This window comes from Eretmochelys imbricata, chromosome 2 (genome assembly GCF_965152235.1).
Source record: "Eretmochelys imbricata isolate rEreImb1 chromosome 2, rEreImb1.hap1, whole genome shotgun sequence".
Lineage (NCBI taxonomy): Eukaryota > Metazoa > Chordata > Testudines > Cheloniidae > Eretmochelys > Eretmochelys imbricata.
In genome coordinates this window covers 175,672,204-175,692,011 of record NC_135573.1, presented here as the reverse complement: position 1 = coordinate 175,692,011, position 19,808 = coordinate 175,672,204, and the positions used below count along the sequence as shown (strand labels likewise).

Below are 19,808 nucleotides of genomic sequence, written 5' to 3'. Positions count from 1 at the left end.
GCAATTGAAATTCAGTGTTGATCAGAGGAAAGTAATGCACACACTGGAAAACACTATCCCAACTATACCTACAAAATGATGGGGTCTAAACTAGCTGTTACCACTCAAGAAAGAGACCTTGGAGTCACTGTGGACAGTTCAGGGCCAGCTCTACCTTTTATGCTGCCCCAAGCAGTGAATCAAAAAAAAAAAAAAAAAAGTGGCCACCGAAGAAGAAAAAATAAAAAAGCTGCTGCCAAAGTGCTGCCGAGGAAGGAAAAAATAATTTAAAAAAAAACCCCACCGGAGTGCCGTCCCAAGAACAGCTGGAGTGCCGCCCCTTCTGATTTGCTGCCCCAGGCACCAGCTTCCTTAGCTGGTGCCTAGAGCCGACCCAGGGACAGTTCTCTGAACCCATCCATTCAATGTGCAGCTGCAGTCAAAAAAGCTAACAATGTTAGGAACCATTAGGAAAGGGATAGATAATAAGGTATAAAATATCATAATGCCACTATGTAAATCCATAGCACACCCACACCTTGAATACTGTATGCCGCGCTGGTCTCCCCAGCTCAAACAAAATATATTAGAGTTGGAAAAGTTTCAGAGAAGGCCAACAAAAATGACGAGGGTTGTGGAACAGCTTACATAAGAGGAGAGATTAATAACACTGGGACTGTTCATTTTAGAAAAGAGACAATTAATGAGGGATATGATAGAGGTCTATAAAACCATGAATGGCGTGGAGAAAGTGTTATTTACCCCTTCAAGTAACACAAGAACCAGCGGTCACCCAATTAAATTAATAGGCAGCAGATTTAAACAAAGAAAAGGAAGTACTTCTTTACACAATGCACACTCAACCTGTGGCCCTCCTCGTCAGGGGATGTTGTGAAGGCCAAAAGTATAATTGAATTCAAAAAAAGAATTAGATAAGTTTATGAAGGATAGGTGCAACTCCATGCTCTGGGTGTCCATCAACCTCTGACTGCCAGAATCTGGGAGTGGACGACAGGGGATGGATCACTTGTTATTTTCACTGTTCTGTTCATTCTCTCAGAAGCATCTGACACTGGCCACTGTCATAAAACAGTATAGTGAACTAGATGGACCATTGGTCTGACCCAGTGTGGCCATTACTATGTTCTTATGTAATCAAATGCTTAACCAAAATCCATGTATACTACAGTTTGAGATTTTCAGAACAGTCTTTGTATGAGATTTGGGTACCAATTTTAGTGGGAATTAGGTATCCAAATCCCTTTGACACCTATGAAAAATCTCAGCCTGTATTTCCTTTATTCACTAATTTTGTAAGCCCCCTCCCACCCACCATCAGATTAAGCTGTTAGGATGTTTTCTTTATAAACCCAAGCTGTTTACTGCTCAGGAGTCTATTACCTTTCCAGAGCTTCTGCTGGGATGGAAGTGACTTTCCATAACCTCCGAAACAGGTTTGTGCTTCCAAGGCACAGACCTAGATTCATAGACTTTAAGGACAGAAGGAACTGTTAAATCATCTAGCCTGACCCTCTGTATAACAGAGCGCAGAGAATTTCACTCAGGTACCCTGTGCTGAGCCCAATAACCTGTATTTGACTAAAACATGTTTTCCAGAAAGCCACCCAGTCTTGATCTGAAGAACTCCAGAGACGGTAGTTTGTTCCAGTGGTTAATCACCCTCACTGTTAGAATATTCAGACTAATTGTTCAACTTTCCATTGTATTATTTTCTCTATGAAGACAATTAAAAAGGAGTTCTGTCTTGCAGCCATTTCTGAATAATTAATTTCTTCTCATTTCATTTATTAATAGACCTACATTCTCCTTTGTACAACTTCTGCCTCTTCCCCTATGTAAATAAAAAGCTCTTCTAATTCTCCTTAGTGCCCCCTGGCTATCATGAATTCATTCCCCCTGCTTTTTTTTTTTTCTGTCCTTAATATTTTCCCTGCAAGCCTGCTATGACTGGATTCTTATTTGCTTACCTCCCCACTTTTCTATTTTTTAAAATCTCAGGTCTTTAAACGCCTCCTTGTGCAGCCACTCTGGCCAATTCTTATTTCATGGATTTTTGGTTTTTAAGAGGATCTGGAGTCTATTCATAGATTTTGAGGCCAGATGGGACCATTTTGACAATTTAGTCTGACCTCCTGCATAACACAGGCCATAGAACCTGACCCAAGAGTTCTTGCGTACCCTGTTGACCCTTATATATAGGATCTTTTAGGATTCCCCTGCCTTATTCTGCACTCTTGGATTTTAATACTTCCTGTCACTTTACCTAAGATTTTCATAATAGATTTCCTAATTTCTTAATATTTGCTCTCTTGACATCAACAGTACAGCTGCACCCCTGAACCCTTTTCTTACTATGCTGAGTTCAAGAACCTCATACCTGCACTCAGAGCTTGTCTGTACAGAAAGCTAATGTATGGCAAGTTGAGGTGTGACTGTACAGCACACAGGCTTACTGCACACTAACTAGCCAGGTGGAACCTCAACTGCGCACTAAACATTTCTTAGTGTGGTTTGGTCTACTGCTGTTTGACCCTCCTGGGTGTTGTGTTCTGTCCCATTTAGTGGCACCAAGACCACCTAGAGAGAGAGAGAGGAAATGATTCGGCTCTACAGCCTTAGCTAACAACCAAATGGCTTTTAGCTCATGCAGTAGAGGCTCATGCACTAAGCTCCAGAGGTCCCAGGTCTGTCGGCGTTACAACAGTAGATCAAAGTGCACTGCAGAACTTTTAGTGTATTGTGGCAGGGTCCACATGGCGAGTTAGAGTGTGCCACGTGGGAGTAGGAAGATGCACACTCGTTCTGCTCAAGTTGGAGTGCTCAAAATAGCAGTGTGGCCACAGCAGCACGAGTCGTGGTTCAGTGGTTCAGTAGGTACCAACGGGCTTGGGTGTCCCTCAAGTTGCCACCCATGCTGCCGCTGCCATGCTGCCGTATTTTAGTGTGTTAGCACCAATAGCTCTACTGAGTGTCTGTTTAGAAGGGCACTTCCCAGCAGGAAAGGCAGGTAAGTAAAATAGTTCTCTGATGAACTATTAGCAGCTTCATCCATGCTTTGGGATCACGCATTCTCCAGAATTGTTTGTATAACTACTAGGGTGATCCCTTTAAAGAGTCATGGCAGTTGAGAGCTGGATACTGGGGCAGTTCTGGGCCAAAACAGTTCCCATTGCCTTGCTCAGCAGTCTTCCTCAGAGCTGGAATTTTCTTTTCCACAAATAGCTTTGTAATTTCCTGAAAGAGAATGACTCCCAGGGATGGAGAAAATTAGTCCCTAAGGAGAGTTTTAATGAATTATAGGTTGAATTGTAGTACATACTGTCCCATTGACCTTGCCATGCTTGTGCAGAATCTTTGAAGTGGTATTAACTAGTTTATAATTTTCAACTTTAAATGAATTGAAAGTATATAGAATTGAAAGACTCTGCTTGTTCTCTCTCTCTCTACCTGAATTCCCTCCTGCTTCTCCCTGTCATTTTCCCAAGACTTGGCCTGATATTTCCAAATTGATTGATGTGCATAATCTCTTTTGTAGAAAAGTATAATTTATGAATAACCATAAACTGACACATGGTATATGTCTAATGGGTTGGATAATGTGAGATCAAAGATAGGGCCTGGTCCTCAAATTATTAAGGTGCCTTCATTCTATCTTGTGTCAGCCACTGCTCCTCTCACAGACTGAGTTGTATTCACCGTATCATTCCTCCATGCTTCCATTAACCTAGTGCAGGGTTCATATAATAGTAAGGAAAAAGAACTCTTCATAATTGTAGGATTGATTCTCCATTCCATTCCACTGCTCTTGTGGTAGTGTAAAGCCACGAATTTTAGTGCAGTTACACCACTATAAAACTGGCATACCAGAGGAAGAACCAGGCCTTGTATTTGTTGAGAGAGTTAAAATATAGTTAATCTGATAATCGGTACTTCCACAGCAAGGAGAGAAATAACATCACACACACAAAGACAAGGTGCAGTTGTTCACCGAACGCAACCCCAGGCCTATAACCCCTCTGTGACCTTTGCATAGAATGTTGGGGCCACTAGTTCCATGTAAACACAGATCCGATGACACTCCCTCCGACTATTCCAACCTCCCTACATTGACACAAGCTGCTCTTCCCTTCTGTTAAAGGTTCATAAGCTCTCCCTGTTTAATGCTGACTCAGGGAAGCATGGAGTACCACAGAACAACTTTCCTTTTTTCATGTGGAAATAGCAACATTTACAAGTTGATAGAAAGGTCTGAAATCCATTTGAGGTTTTCAGGTGATACACAGTGCAACTTTGCTATACATTCTGGGAATGTAAAGATTGGGCACTGATTTGCAATGTTCTTAATGGTTTGAAAGTCTCTGTATTTGCACTGTGTTGAATCCTTGCTACTTCATTTGTGCATCAAGTGCACACATCTTCCATGTAATGCCCTAATACTGTTGGTCATCCACTATCTTAGGCAGAGTAAGAAACCAGGTGGTTCAATGATGGGATCATCTAAAGATATGCTTAGTAAATGCCAGGGTCTGCCCACTGCATCTGCCAGGTGTCTTCTGGGTTGAAGTTGGATGACAGACTTGCTTCTCCATCTGCCCGGAATGGGTGGTGGGACTTAAGGCGAGTGTGAGACCGTGAATGAGGTTGTCATGGAGCAGGAGCTTTTGGTTAGCGAGAGCTTTCTTGTACTCACACATCATAGCCACCTCTCACTGTATGGTTGGAGGAGGGATGTTTTTGAGGACTGGAAGCAAAGGCAGCAAAGTGGATTTCAGGGTGCCAGTTACAAGTCTCATAGCCGCATTTAACTGGATAGCAATGAGGTCTGTGTACAAGTTTCTTCCCCAGACAGCTGCGCGGAACATGGCTGTGGAATAAACTAAAACCACTGTTGCCATTCATGGCATTCAAGCAGTGCAACCCCAGCTAGAACCTGCTTGCTTTTGGAAGATATTGTTATGACTCTGTTTTATGGGTCACCTGTTTCAGATGTTGATAGATAAGGTTGTGATGAAGAGATGATCATGGGTGATTGCCTTGCCACAGAAGTTTATGTTCAGCATCCTATAAGCTTCAGAATTGCTGAGATGGAAAGCTGATGACACAGTTTTTGATGGATTGGGTTTGAGTTGCCAGTACCGAAAACAGTTTTCCATCTTCTTCTGATCAGCATTAAGGGTATCTTCCGTTTTGCTGGATGTTGAGGCCTGTGTCGCTAATGACAGATCATCAGTAAAAATGAGCACCTCAGGCATATCACTTATGTATAAGTTAAAAAGGGATGGTGCAAGTACTGATCCTTGTGGGAGGCTATTGTGCAGCCTTTACTTTTTGCAAACCTGATTTATGAGATGGGCACGGAACTTTCTTCTTTGAAAGCATTGACCTAGTGAGTTGAAATGTCTGGCTGGATTGAAGCAGGTTGGATAACTTCAGCTCTGGGCCCTTGTGCCAGACACTGCCATAGGCTGATGACAAGTCAATAAAAGTTGTGGCCATTTTAACCTTCCACTGAAAACTGGCCTCAATATGTGTACCACAGAACTAACTTATGTGCACTAAAATTTTTTTAAAAATTATGTTGATATGCCATATCATGCAACTTTCCCCTATACATGACATTGAGAAACAAACTATCCCAAAAAGTGCCTGGCTGAATTGTACTTGGACAAGTATCTGGAAGATAATTAGTGAAAGCTGATTTGGTTTTTTAAATACTCAGTCCTATGGTCTCCATAGATTATTCCAGGTAATAGAATTAGGCTGGAAGGTCATTATAGTTACTTGCTCATAAAGAACAATGAGCAGGTAACTATAATATCAAGGGCTAGATATTTTCATTCCTGTCTGTCAATAACCCATATCATTGGATAATAACATGGGCAATCTTTTCTCTAAGGGAAAAATGTAGAAACATATACAGCAATAAATATTTCTGTTTGAGAGTCTTTTGAGGAGACATCAGACAAAACAAAATCAGTTCTTAGAGGCTTTTCTCATACTTTCTCATCCTGTGGCTTACATTACTAGCCTCATTCTGTTATTCTGTTCTGGCACTGTCATCAGCATCCCTTTTTCAATTATGTTTTGGGCTTTCCTGGAGTCTACTGCTGATAGTGCAGTATTCACTGCAAAGCCAGTTGATCATAATGGACTTCAGTAGAATTGGGAGCCACACTTTATTTGAAAGGTGTCTTGTACATAAGAATCTCACGCTCAGGAGGGGCAGTCTATACAAGCTTCCCATTTTTTAAACCTTTGTACAACATAAGGTTTACAGTCTGAACCAAAACATTTTATTTGTGGAATGATGCTACAAAGAGCATGACACCACACACTCTCACAGAAGTACTTTCTAGTGGAGTGTTCTTTCACTTAACCTGGTTTGTATTTGATTAAGAGTGACAGATGTGAGAATGGGATTCTTAAAATACAGCAAGTTTTTTATGCTCACATGTGCAACAGCTTTTGAAATCTCTGCCTGATTTGCCGAATGTCCCAGGTGCAGAGGTGGACATAGTTCAGGCAGAAACATCCCATAGGGATATATTTATTAAAGAGGGAAACTCTATATCCTAGTAAAGGGAAAAGGAAAGAAGTTGGTAAAGTACATGCAGGCACTCGTGAGGAACAGTCCAATAAAATAGAGTCACATTGAAATATAACACATGAAGGCAAGCAATTGAATATTGACAAAATTTACAAGTGCTATATGCAAATGCTAGAAGTCTAAATACTAAGATGGGTGAACTAGATAGAGTGCTTGGTATTAAATGGGGGTATTAATATAGTAGGCATCACGAAAACTTGGTGGAATGAAGATAATCAAATGACATGGTAAAACCAGGCAGCAGGTTTACTACAAACAAGAAAAAGTACTTCTTCACACTATTAACCTGTGGAACTCATTCCTATGGGATGTTGTGAAGGCCAAAAGTATAACTGGGTTCAAAAAAGAACTAGATAAGTTCAAGGAGGATAGGTCCATCAATGGCTATTAGCCAGGATGGTCAGGGATGCAACTCCATGCTCAGGGCAGCTCTAAACCTCTGACTGTCAGAAGTAGGAGAGGAAGATGGGTAGATCTCTCCAAAATCACCCTGTTCTGTCACCCCCTGAAGCTCCATGGCCACTGTCTGACACAGGATACTGGGCTAGATGGACCATTGGTCTGACCCACAATGGGAGTTATGTTCTTAAGAACAACCACAACAAAATTATTTACTCTTTCACTTGGGACTATCTTTTATTGGGTTTTATCACAAACTGTCTAGTGAAGCAAAATATTTTTGCCTCGCTCCATAGAGTTTAGTCCCTACTCTTTGACATAGCTGTACTCTGACATACACTTTGTGTTCATTTGCAAAGCATTCCGTTAGGAGTTCCAATCCATCCAGCATATCCTCTTATTGACACAATTACACCACTGTTAATGGGTTTTAATTGGTCTCATCTAACATATTGGCTCAGCTGTCTCATCAGGTTTCTGTTAAAGTATTAAAACTGTGTGATAATGAACATGTGGCAGATTAGAACTTTTAAACAATCCTCCAAGAGAAATATTAAAAAAATATTTAGAAGAGTCTCCAAAAATGGTTGAATTTATCTTCCCTAACATTTTACATCTCTTTAAGGCAGTGACAGAAAGAAAGAAGCAAAACTGCTATTTATTGCCTTTGTTTCAATATGAAATAGAGTTTTAAATGAAAGGGAATGAAAACTCTATACAAATAGCAGTTGAAATAAAGAATCACACACTGAAATCATTAAAAGGAAGTGGTTTCATGTTCCAAAGGAAGCTAGAAATGCATCTGGAAAAAGAGAGATTCAACGGGTACAGGCACTAACTACTAAGGAGTCCTGAACTAATGAGATACAAAACAATCTACAGGTATTTCATGGGCTTCAAAAAGACAAGCAATAATGGGCTATGTGGCCTTCTTCAGGACCTTATGAGTAAATTTGAAAAGAGGCACTTGGGGGTTCCATCTGCATGACTCACAGTAAAGCCCCTGGGAGTTGTGCAGCTAAAAATCCTGCTCTAAGCATGTACTTTCCTAGGTTCTCTTAGAAGAAGCTCACCAGTACAAAGAAGCAGACTTATTTAAAGTCTGGGGCGGGGCGGGGAAACTCCCATTAAGCAGCAATAGTTTAAAAAACCATATGATATCATATCAAAACTTCCAAGCCCAGTTGACTAAATTTGGGTGCCTAAAGCCATATTTAGATGAATGTTAGATTTCGGAACCAAACTTTAGGCACTTGTGTTTGAAAATTTGGATTGTATTATATACTATACAAAAATAAAATACATTACATTGTATAATAAAATAATATTGCAATAAAATTAATGTTGAACAATGATGCTTTTATTGTAAAAAAAACAATAAAGCATTATATTCTAACATACAGGATTCAAATGAGTTCCACCTTTCTCGTGCAGAGAACATCAAAAATATTTACAAGAAATATTTCATATAAAGAATATTGTGCATTTCACCTACTGCAGCTTAACTGAATGTATCAAATAGAATTAAGAGAATCTTGACAAATTTAGCTTCTCCTTTTGCCTGTGGAGTATCTTTGAGCAGATCATGATTTTCCTGAATTTGTTCATTATTCAAATTCAGAATTTTTTTTCTCAATCAGTTGATCATGAGTGTTTGAAATTAAACTTTGTTGTGATTGGTTAAATAATTCACATGGTATTAGTTCTGTTCCAAGGTTAGATGAATACACAAGTGCTTTAAGTGTGAGTATTTCCATGTGCAAATCTAAAATTCAGTTTCCGCAAATTCTAAAGGATGAAACTTTGAGGTGTTTTCAGCAGAAACTTTCTGCAGAAAGCACACCCAAAAGGAATGTGATCTTGGCTAAGGATAGTTCTTTTAAAAATGTAAATAAATATGCACAGAACACTTTTTGAGAGTGTATTTATTGGGAACCTTTTACAAAAGGAAAATGAATTCACAAAAGGTGACATTTTGGCCTCACTGAAGTCAATTAAGTGTGTTGCTTCAGTGGGGTCAGGATTTCACGCAAAGGATTTAAGTGACTTGCCCTTAATCATACAAAGTCTTTGGCAAAGAAGGGAATTAGAACTCTTTTATTTTGACTCCCATTCTTGTGCCTTAATTACAAACTAATTTTTACTTTCTCCATAGATGGAAGGATTGTGCTTGTACTTCAGTTTTAAAGTACTTTATAAATCCTAGGTGTTATTGAAATTAGTTGTTACGGTTTGGTTTTATGTTACAATGCAAGTAATGTAGAAGTAATGCAGTAGAATTTTTCATGTTCCTCCTTTACTTTTTAATTTGTCATTAGTTCCCCATGTAGTTCTGTTGGCTTTCCAGTGCACTAATTGGAATGTGATTGCTAATCCGAATATTCAACTTTTTGCAGATTTCCAGGCTTTGGGTCTGAAGAAAGGAATGTTCTTCAACCCAGACCCATACCTGAAGATTTCCATTCAGCCTGGAAAGCACAGCATCTTCCCAGCACTTCCTCACCATGGACAGGAGAAGAGATCCAAGATCACGTGTAATACTGTGAACCCTATCTGGCAAGGAGAGGTAGGCAGCTGAGTATCTCCCATTCTCTAGACTGCTCTATTCTGTTTTAGCCCTTTGTTTCTAACATTTTCTTAGAACCTGGAAATAAGCCTGATGATATCTCAATCACAGTACGTTAAAAAAAATCTAGCTTCTTCGTTACCAAACAGGGTTTTATTTTTTAATGTAAAAAAGCTTAAATCAACTTGGTCAAATTTATTTTAACTACTGTTAGTGCTCAATAGAAAAGTGCATACATATAAATTTTCTGGGTAACCCCCTTTGCAGCGTGCGTCAAACAGCTTGATCTATGTCTCATTTGGTTCTAAGGTTAACTTACAATTTAGTACAATCATAGGACTACATACAGCTTCAGCTTCACTTATTTTATCTTTTTCTCAGGCAGAAATATATTTTACCCATACATTTCCAGTGTATTTGAATATCTGTTTATTTGTTTTGTACATCAGATTTTTGCTAATTTAAGCTCCTGTTATTTATTTGTCTAATACACTACCAAAATACTTATTCCCTAGTTAACGATTCTTGACCCAATCATTTCTAGCAGGCTAGCATTTTTCTTTACATGACTTCAAAAGCATCAAGTCTGGCTCATAAGCAATCTGTAAGCCTTATAAAAAATCTGGCCCATAGGTCAATATGGTTAAAATTGTGATTTAACTGATTGTTCTTGTTACATAATAATCCTAAATGTATTAATGCCAAAGGCATAATTTCCTACTAAAATGAATGTTAGATTAATACTTTCCATACATATTGTATTTTAAGGCCATAATTTTAAAAAATCATTATTGAATGTAGGCATCACCCAGCATTGAAAAATATAATTGGATGTTTTTGAAAACTGCTGTTAGACTGATTGAAGTTCTTGTAGTTATGAAAATAGAGAGAGAATATTATGTGAGGTGATACAGATGCAGCATGCAATCAAAAAGGGGTGTGTGTGATTTAAAAATGTCAGTGGTAATGTAAATTAGAGGCAGATTTGGCACATTTGCTCAACACCTGGAAGAAATACTCTGAAATCAGCTGCATCTGCTGATTCAATAAGCACCAGTGAGAACTTAGTGCATTTCACTGTTGCCTGCTGCTTTTAAAGTATACCTGAAACAGCAGCATACAGCACCTCTGTAGTAAATGAAGGGCACTAAACACAAAGGGCCTGATTTACCAGTGTTTTCTATTGGGCCAGTTAGTTCCATTTCAGAAAAATGGTAAAAAAAATCCAAAACAAATACATGGATCCAAATTAAATATAAACTGGAAAATAGTCTTGGGCTAATCTGTGTTGAGCCCTATGCCAAAGGTGGGGGGAAGAGGTTCAAAGAACAGCGACTGCACGCTCCTGCACAGGAGATGGGCAGCATTAGGGAGCACAAGGACTATGTGAGTATAGTCATGCTACCAGTACTTGATACCCCAGAGGAGGGAACAGGGACATGGCCTGAATCCTTCATTCAGTATTAACTGGTGCAGCTGGCAACACTTGCAGTGGAGGAACATGCTGTCCCTGTGCAAATAGTGATAAAGTGGCTGTACTCATGGGGACTGAGGGGGATTTTCTGAAGCATTCAGTACAAACCTAACTCTGCTCCCCCCCAGTGAAGTCAATACAGTTAAATATAATTTACTTTTGCTTTTAGTCCCCTTTGCATTACCAGAGCAGTATAAAATGGCTTTAGTCTAAATGAGACTCACGCCCTCTGAGACTGACTGCTGCTCTGACAGTTTGTCAGCACGCCTTGTTCCTCAAGTCATGCCGGGATGTCAGAGTTTGTTCAGTGACATTCCATTTCAGACAGAGTTTTGGAGTGATGGAGGAAAAACAATCAGATGGCCTAATTGGGGCTTGAACAAAAAAAAAAAAAAAAAAAAGAGCTCAGCGGCTTCAAACTTTTTCACGCAGCCCCATGGTTCTCTTGATCACATGAGAGCCTCCAGGCTCTCATCTTTAGTACTGTTAGTCTGTATGACTAAGAAATTCTAAGCAATTGTGGTGTCTGTCAATTGTACTCCGTTCCTGCCTTCTCTGCAGCCAATGTGAAGGCATTTAGCTGCCACAGCCCTTTAATACATTCTCTGTTCCCCAGGCACCAGTGACCTGAAACCTTCATCCGCTTGTCCATGTCTTAGCAATGAAAAACCAATGTCACTTTCCACTGAATAAAAGTTATTGGGCCTGATTCTCCATTGTGTAGGGAGAATTGGAAATGCTATCAAACCAGAATGGCAGCATTTTATACCAACTCTATGTGTGTTTTTCACAGGTATACATAACTACATAAGCAGAAAATCAGGCCCATGATGTGTACAAATCTGGTGTGGGGTTTTTTCCCATGAAAATGTTTTAGGTCCTGAATTCATTTTAGATGAATTGGTTTTTATAAGGTGCTCTGTCATTGTGTAGTTGCTTGGTGTAAATAGTAACCAGATGTTCCTTTTTCTTAATTGAATGACAAGTCTAATTTGGGATATTTGCTCACCTCACCTGAAAATTCAGGGTGGGGGTTGAGTGAGGGAAGGAGGACTGTGCAGTCGTTATAAATGTCTTAAATCATTCATCAATCATCATGGGGTCTTAAATCAGCTGTTATGCCTGGCCAAACTCATAACTAATCGAGAGCAGAATTTGGCTCAGATTTTGTAGGTGCTATCCACATGCAGACTGTGAGGAAATGATTCATTCACTCACTTACATTCATGTACCCTAATGTTCCCTGGATATATACTATGTTGTTCCATATATTTAACCAGTACGCTTAGATTTCATGCAGTATAGCACCTTTTTATACTTAGTGTATCACTGAGCACAGTGCTCTGGGGTGAATTAAATATTGGGCATGTAATTCACCATAGGTGTAGACAGCTGCAACTCTGAACTTGAGAGAGATTGCAACCACTGTGAATTTGGCCTTGGTACTGTGCTGCTTTGCAAAGAAAATTTGATCGACATTTTGTGACCATCATTAGCTCACACACACACTGGTATGTCATCATGTGTTCCTGGCTTTAGCCAGGTAGACAGTGTTACCTTTTAGACAGTATTCAAGGGATCTTCAGCTTTCATCTGAACAGCCACTAGGGAAAGGCAGAAAGGACCTTGGTTTAATTTCTCTTGCAAAGTTTGCACCCCTAGTGACTGATGCAGCGATCTTTCTGGTCCCCTATACACATACTGTCAGCTTTAGCTTTGAGTCCATGTCCTAGTGTGAATTGTTTTCCCCAGTAGCTTCTAGCTTAGAAATAAGAATGCTACAGGCAGAGATATACTTACAGCTCTGTGTCTGATTAATGTGAGAGCTATAGCACAAGACACAGGAATGGGAGTCTGGAGATATGGATTATATTACCAATTTTGCTTTTGTGCTAACTTTGGGCAACGTTTCTGGGCCTCAGTTTAACCATCTGTATTATTAATATTCTGATAACACCGAGACATCCCAGTCAAGACACGAGCTCCATTGTGATTCATGCTGTATAAACATAAAGAGACAGTCCCTGTCTGAACAGTTTATAGTCTAAATGACTGGACAGGCAAATGGTGATAGGAGAAAGAAAGTAGTGTTACTTCATTTTATGGATGGAAAATTGAGGCACAGGGAAATTAAGGCCAAGATTTTCAAAAGCAACCAATGATTTTAGGAAGCTTAAATTTGGGGTGGCCAGCATGAGACATCATAAAGGGCTCTGATTTTTCAGAGGATAAGTGCTCAGAACTTTGTGAAAATTAGGCCCCTTTAAAGTATCTGCCTTTAAACACCCCAAAACTGAGGCACCTGAAATCACTGGCTACTTTGAAAAGCTTGGCTTAAGTGATTTGCCCCAGGTCACACAGGAAACATCTAGTCAGCTCAGGAATTGAACACAGATTGGCTAAATTCCAGTTTAGTGCCTTAACCACAAACCTATTGTTCCTTTTTAACAATGGGTAAAATTTACCTATGTCAAGGTTCCTCCCCCACTCTGAACTCTAGGGTACAGATGTGGGGACCTGCATGAAAAACCTCCTAAGCTTATCTTTACCAGCTTAGGTCAAAACTCCCCCAAGGTACAAAATATTCCACCCTTTGTCCTTGGATTGGCCGCTACCACCACCAAACTAATGCTGGTTACTGGGGAAGAGCTGTTTGGACACGTCTTTCCCCCCAAAATACTTCCCAAAACCTTGCACCCCACTTCCTGGACAAGGGTTGGTAAAAAGCCTCACCAATTTGCCTAGGTGACTACAGACCCAGACCCTTAGATCTGAGAACAATGAAAAAGCATGCAGTTTTCTTACAAGAAGACTTTTAATAAAAATAGAAATAAAGAAATCCCCCCTGTAAAATCAGGATGGTAGATACCTTACAGGGTAATTAGATTCAAAACATAGAGAACCCCTCTAGGCAAAACCTTAAGTTACAAAAAAGATACACAGACAGAAATAGTTATTCTATTCAGCACAGTTCTTTTCTCAGCCATTTAAAGAAATCATAATCTAACACATACCTAGCTAGATTACTTACTAAAGTTCTAAGACTCCATTCCTGGTCTATCCCCAGCAAAAGCAGCATATAGACAGACATACAGACCCTTTGTTTCTCTCCCTCCTCCCAGCTTTTGAAAGTATCTTGTCTCCTCATTGGTCATTTTGGTCAGGTGCCAGTGAGGTTACCTTTAGCTTCTTAACCCTTTACAGGTGAGAGGTTTTTTTTCTCTGGCCAGGAGGGATTTTAAAGGGGTTTACCCTTCCCTTTATATTTATGACAACCTACCTTTGTAAAATTCTTTACGGTCTGCATCTGAAAAGTGGCAATAATGATCATATCTAATGTGCCAGTGCTTAAGTGTCTCAAAAAAATGAGTAACTTCCTAAAAAGTGTGACATAGCCTTATATAAGAGAAATTCCCATAGTCTACTCTGTTGAAAACAGAATAGCTGTATCACATTTAATGAGTACAGGAAATATGATATGTTTTCTGGAATAAATAATTTCAAGGGTGTAGTCAGGGGGATTTCTCTACTTAGTCTAGATTTTATGTATCTGCCACTTAATAAGCAAGTCTAAATGTAACATGGAGGGACATCATGTGTTAAATTTGTGAGACCTTTTAGTTCCTAAAGTAATAAATGAAAGGATAACTTTCCCACATGGAATTTTCCATCTGTCTCAGAAGTAATATTGATAATATTTGTTATTCCATGTTTCATTCAAGAACCATTCAGCTCAAGTTACAGATAGATATGAGTTGAAAATTTCCTAATTTGATCTGTTTTGCAGTGCTTTATATGAGAGGGCACAAGCAAATGGAAATTTCTTATTAAAATTTGGGAGTAGTATGCAGCATTTTGGCACCTGCAGTAGGGCTCTGAGTGAAGTGAAAGAGTTTTCACACATGGGGTTGTTCACAGAGGCATCCTACAGCCAAGGTGACATCTCTTGTCACAGCTGAAAAGCCGATTTGTGATTTGTGTCTTTACATGTTCTCAGAGGCACAACATGAAATTCTGTTACTGCAGTATTTTGCACACAGGATTATGGGAATGATGGTCAATTTGTTATTGCAACAATACAAATATGTTGGTAATAGAAATGCTGAAAAAATCTTATATCTGTATTGTCATATGTAAGTAACCATATTACTTCCCACTTCACTGGTGCTCATATTCAAAAACTCTGTCCATCTCTTCCTGCTTCTCAACAAAGATTTGATAGATATAATAGCATAGACTGTTGTAATTTGCCCTATTTGCACCCGCTGAGGATCTGGCTCTTACTGTACTATCTTATTTTGTGAACATTGTGAAGTCATTGGCCCCAAACCTGCAATAAGCTCTTCTCTCTTTTCCCCCTCCTTTTTCTGTCTCAGCTCCCCTTTCAGGCAGAGAGGTGTCAGTCCCAAGGGCGTAGCAAACATTCTTGCTGAAAGGGCTGAGCCAAATTTGTCCCTGGTATAAGGAATGAAGTCAAAGCCCTGTTTTTCTCAAAAGTCTTCATGAGGACCAAACACTATTATATTTGAAATCTTGGAGATTTTTTAAAGTATTTGGTTAAGACAGGAAATTGCCTTTAGGGTTGATTAGTCATAAGTGTTGGTTTCTCTGTATATGTTGTATTTAATCCTTGGGAGATCAAAGGCTTGATTCTGATCTAACACCTGGTTCACACCATTGATTTCAATTGACTTAAACTGGTATATAATCAGAATCAGGTCCCATGTAAGGTCCCCTACATGTCCCAAGCATGAAGCTACCTGGTAGTCTGCAAAGTTCTATGACACTAATGGTTAAGTGGTTCCATCACACTAACAGTATGTAAAATGGAAAGGAAGCCTGTGGGAAAAAAAATGAAAATTGGTCTAAAACCAACAAGATGTAATTGAATAAAGACAACTGTAAAGTATTACAAGTAGAAAAGAAAAATCAAATGCACAACTACTACAAAATAGGAAATAACTGGCTAGGCAGCAGTACTGTTGAAAATAATCTGAAGGTTACAGAAGTTATAAATTCATGATACTCCCACATCTTGAATAGTGTGTGCAGATTTGATCGCCCCATCTCAGAAAAGGTATATTGGAATTGGAAAAGGTTCAGAAAGGGCAATAAAAATGATTAGGGGCAGGGCCAGCTCTACGTTTTTTGCCGCCCCAAGCAGCAAAAAAAAAAACCAAACAAAAACCTGCTGAATACGCCGCCGTCGGAGTGAACAGGAACACTGGAGGGAGCTGCCATCGAATTGCCGCCACGGGAAACAATGGAGAGGGGCTGCCGCTGAATTTGCACTGGGGCTGCTGCCGGACTGCCTCCCCAAGAACAGCCGGAGTGCCGTCCCTTCAACAGCGCCGCCCCAGGCACCAGCTTGCTTAGCTAGTGCCTAGAGCTGGCCCTGATTAGGGGTATCAAACAGCTTCCATATGAGGAGAGATTAATAAGACTGGGACTTTTCAGCTTGGAAAAGGGATGACTAAGGGGGGATATGATAGAGGTCTATAAAATCATGACTGGTTTGGAGAAAGTAAATAAGGAAGTGTTATTTACTCCTTCTCATAACACAAAAAACTAGAGGTCACCGAATGAAATTAATAGGTAGGAGGTTTAAAACAAACAAAAGGAAGTATTTCTTCACACAACACACAGTCAACTTGTGGAACTCTTTGCCAGAGGATGATGTGAAGTCCAAGACTATAACAGGGTTCAAAAAAGAACTAGATAAGTTCATGGAGGATAGGTCCATCAATGGCTATTAGCCAGGATAGGCAGGCATGGTGTTCCTAGCCTCTGTTTGCCAGAAGCTGGGAATGGGCAACAGGGGACGGATCAATTGATGATTACCTGTTCATTGCCTCTGGAGGACCTGGCATTGGCCACTGTCAGAAGACAGGATACTGGGCTAGATGGACTTTTGGTCTGACCCAGTTTGGCCATTCTTATGTTCTTATGGCTCACAAATTACATATAAGTCAATAATGTGATGTAGCTGAGAATTAGGCTAATATGATTCTGGGGTGTATTAACATGAGTATCATATGTAGGACACAGCAGGAAATTGACCTGCTCTACTTGACACTGGTGAAGCCTCAACTGGAATATTGCATCCAGTTCTGAGTGCCGTACTTTAGGAAAGATATGGACAAATTAGAAAGAGTCCAGAGGAGAGCAACAAAAATGGTAAAAGGCTTAGAAAACCTGACCTGTGAGGAGAGGTTAGAAGAACTAGGCATGTTCAGTCTTGAGAAAAGAAGACTGAGAAGGGACTGATAACAGTCTTCAAATTTGTTAAGGGTTGTTATAAAGAGGATCGTGATCAGTTGTTCTCTGTTTCCACTGAAGGTTGGACAAGAAGTAATGGGCTTAATGTGTGGCAGGGGAGATTTAGGTTAGACATTAGGAAAAACTTTCTAACTATAAGGTCAGTTAAGCTCTGGAATAGACTTCCAAGAGACGTTGTGGTATCCCCATGATTGGAGGTTTTTAAGAACAGTTTGGACAAACACCTGTCAGGAATAGTCCTTCCTCGGTGCAAGGGGCTGTACTAAATGACCTCTGAAGATCCCTTCCAACCCTCCATTTCTATGATTCTATGAAAGAATGTTCTTTTCATAAATCTTTTTTCTCCCTACTAGAATGGAAATAAGGTGGGATGCATATTGATTATGTTCATCTCTCCTAATGAGATGCCTCTGGCATCATGTTCTCTGTATGAGGTCCTTTCAAAATATGTTTTTAATGACAGCAAGCTGTAAAGTAGCTCATCACGCAGTCAGTACAAATCTTACTGCAAGACTTAAATAAAACCAGGTCCCTATGTCTGCCTTCATCAACCTAATTCTGAGGAGCAGTAGTGCCAGGTTTTTCAATGACAGGGTTTTTATTTTGTTTTCAAAGGACTTGGAATGATTGGGAATCACAAGCTTGAATAAAAAAAATACTTGTTCAAGAAATAGTTCACTATTCCCAAGCATGGTTAGAAAATGCTCTCAGTTTGCAATTAGAGTACTTCGGGGCCATTCAGACTTTAATATAAGACATATTTACAATATTCCTTTCTTAATAACTACAGCAGTTTGGTTAAGCTAGCTTTGTGAGTGTTTTGTTTATTTACCAGTGAGTGGGTAGAGTCTCAGGAATGGGCACCCATCCATATGCCACTAAAAATCGGCTGTTACCTCCATCCGGTGTATTTAAGCTGGTAGAAAGTGTTATCTCTTAGATAAGACATAAATCTTAGGTCCTTGTAATTTATAGTTTAAAAGGATGTCTGAGCCCAGATTACCAGCCAAACTATAACTAGGGTACCCACAGTCTGACCTACCTGTAGTTTGTTAGTTGTTACTGTCTTAATTACGTATTTTTGGTGCAAAATGGTGGCTGCTTTTCTGAAGGTAGGTGCATTTTAGTGTTGGGTTAAGTGATCTGCATAAATATAGCTATTAATCGTTGTAAAAGGGATGCTGGATTCGATAAATGGAAAGAATTATTATAAGAATAATTTAGCCAAATACATCTTGTCGACACCCAACTAACCTCACTACCTTCTAAACATCTTCGTTCAGTTCAGCAGATTGTTTCCTTTTATTAAAAAAACATACAAAAACTGTGAGCTCCATTAATAATTTTGGGTGAGATTTTCCGACGCACCTACATGACTAAAGATCAAAAGTCCCATTGAAGGTCAATGGAATTTATAGTCTTAAATCTTTGAAAATCCCATGCTATGTCACCCAGTGTGCTACAGACCTTACTACAATGAAACCCTTATCAAATAAGGGCTTGATCTAAAACCCATTGAAGGCATTGTGGCTCAGGCCCTTGGTCTTCTTATTGACACCTCTCATGAGAGAGAAAGACAGGGGTTGGGGCGGGGACAGCGTTCCTATTTATTCTGTGATTCCCTGGCACAGAATTTGCTGTGGAGTCCAAGAATCTACCCTGGCCACAGAATTATGCTCCAGAATCAAAACGTTAATTTAAAAAAAAGTTCTGAGCAAAATTGTCAAATCTAGATGGCTAAATTAAGTTCCTAAGTCCATAACTAGGCATCAAAATAAAAACTATGTGATTTAAATCAGTGCTGAACATCTGCAGCTCCCATTGACTTGCTGGGATTTGTTGGCATTCAGTCCTGCTGAAGATCAGGCCATTTCTACTTAGGTGTCTAAATGTGGTGTTAGGGAGTCTAATTTTTGCATCCTGGTATGAAAATTTTGGTCAGTGTTTTTAGAGCTAATGGTGAGAAATATAACCTGGAAAGTGTGATTCAGGTATAAATTATTGTTATGTTGTCTTCCAGACAACGTGAAATAATAGGTTTCAAAGGTTTGAACTGCCCCATTCATCCCAATAGGATGTTATCACCCACAGATGCCAATTAAAACATCACATAATTTCACTGATGATCACACATTAGCTAGCTAATGTGCTTATCTTGCCATCCAAACAGCTCCCCAAAGCTCCAGGGTGCTGACAGCCTTCAGCTTCCTCATCCTGACAACTTCCACAGTCTAACCAGGGGCTTGTCAGTACAAACATCTGCAGGATTTTGCCTTCTGAAAATGTTGGGAAGATGTAAATTAAACTCAATTTAATATCTAAGGTCCAGATTGTGACTCCCTTATTCACGTTGACAAGAGGTTACTCACAAGAATAATCCTAGAGTAAGCAAGGAATTTACAGCATGGCCCTAAATAAATAACAGTAGGGATACTGTACTGATTCAACTGTTCATTTTGTTATTTAATTCAGTTAATCACTCC

General features: G+C 39.6%; 1 protein-coding gene across 1 annotated transcript in view; it reads left to right on the top strand.

Moving 5' to 3' along the window:
- The window catches only part of HECW1 (HECT, C2 and WW domain containing E3 ubiquitin protein ligase 1), a 242,514-nt gene that overhangs the window by 97,749 nt on the left and 124,957 nt on the right, over positions 1 to 19,808 (top strand). The window contains exon 5 of the mRNA XM_077809221.1: positions 9,403 to 9,572. Coding sequence (XP_077665347.1) covers positions 9,403 to 9,572 — 170 coding nt within the window. The remainder of the gene's footprint in view (positions 1 to 9,402; positions 9,573 to 19,808) is intronic.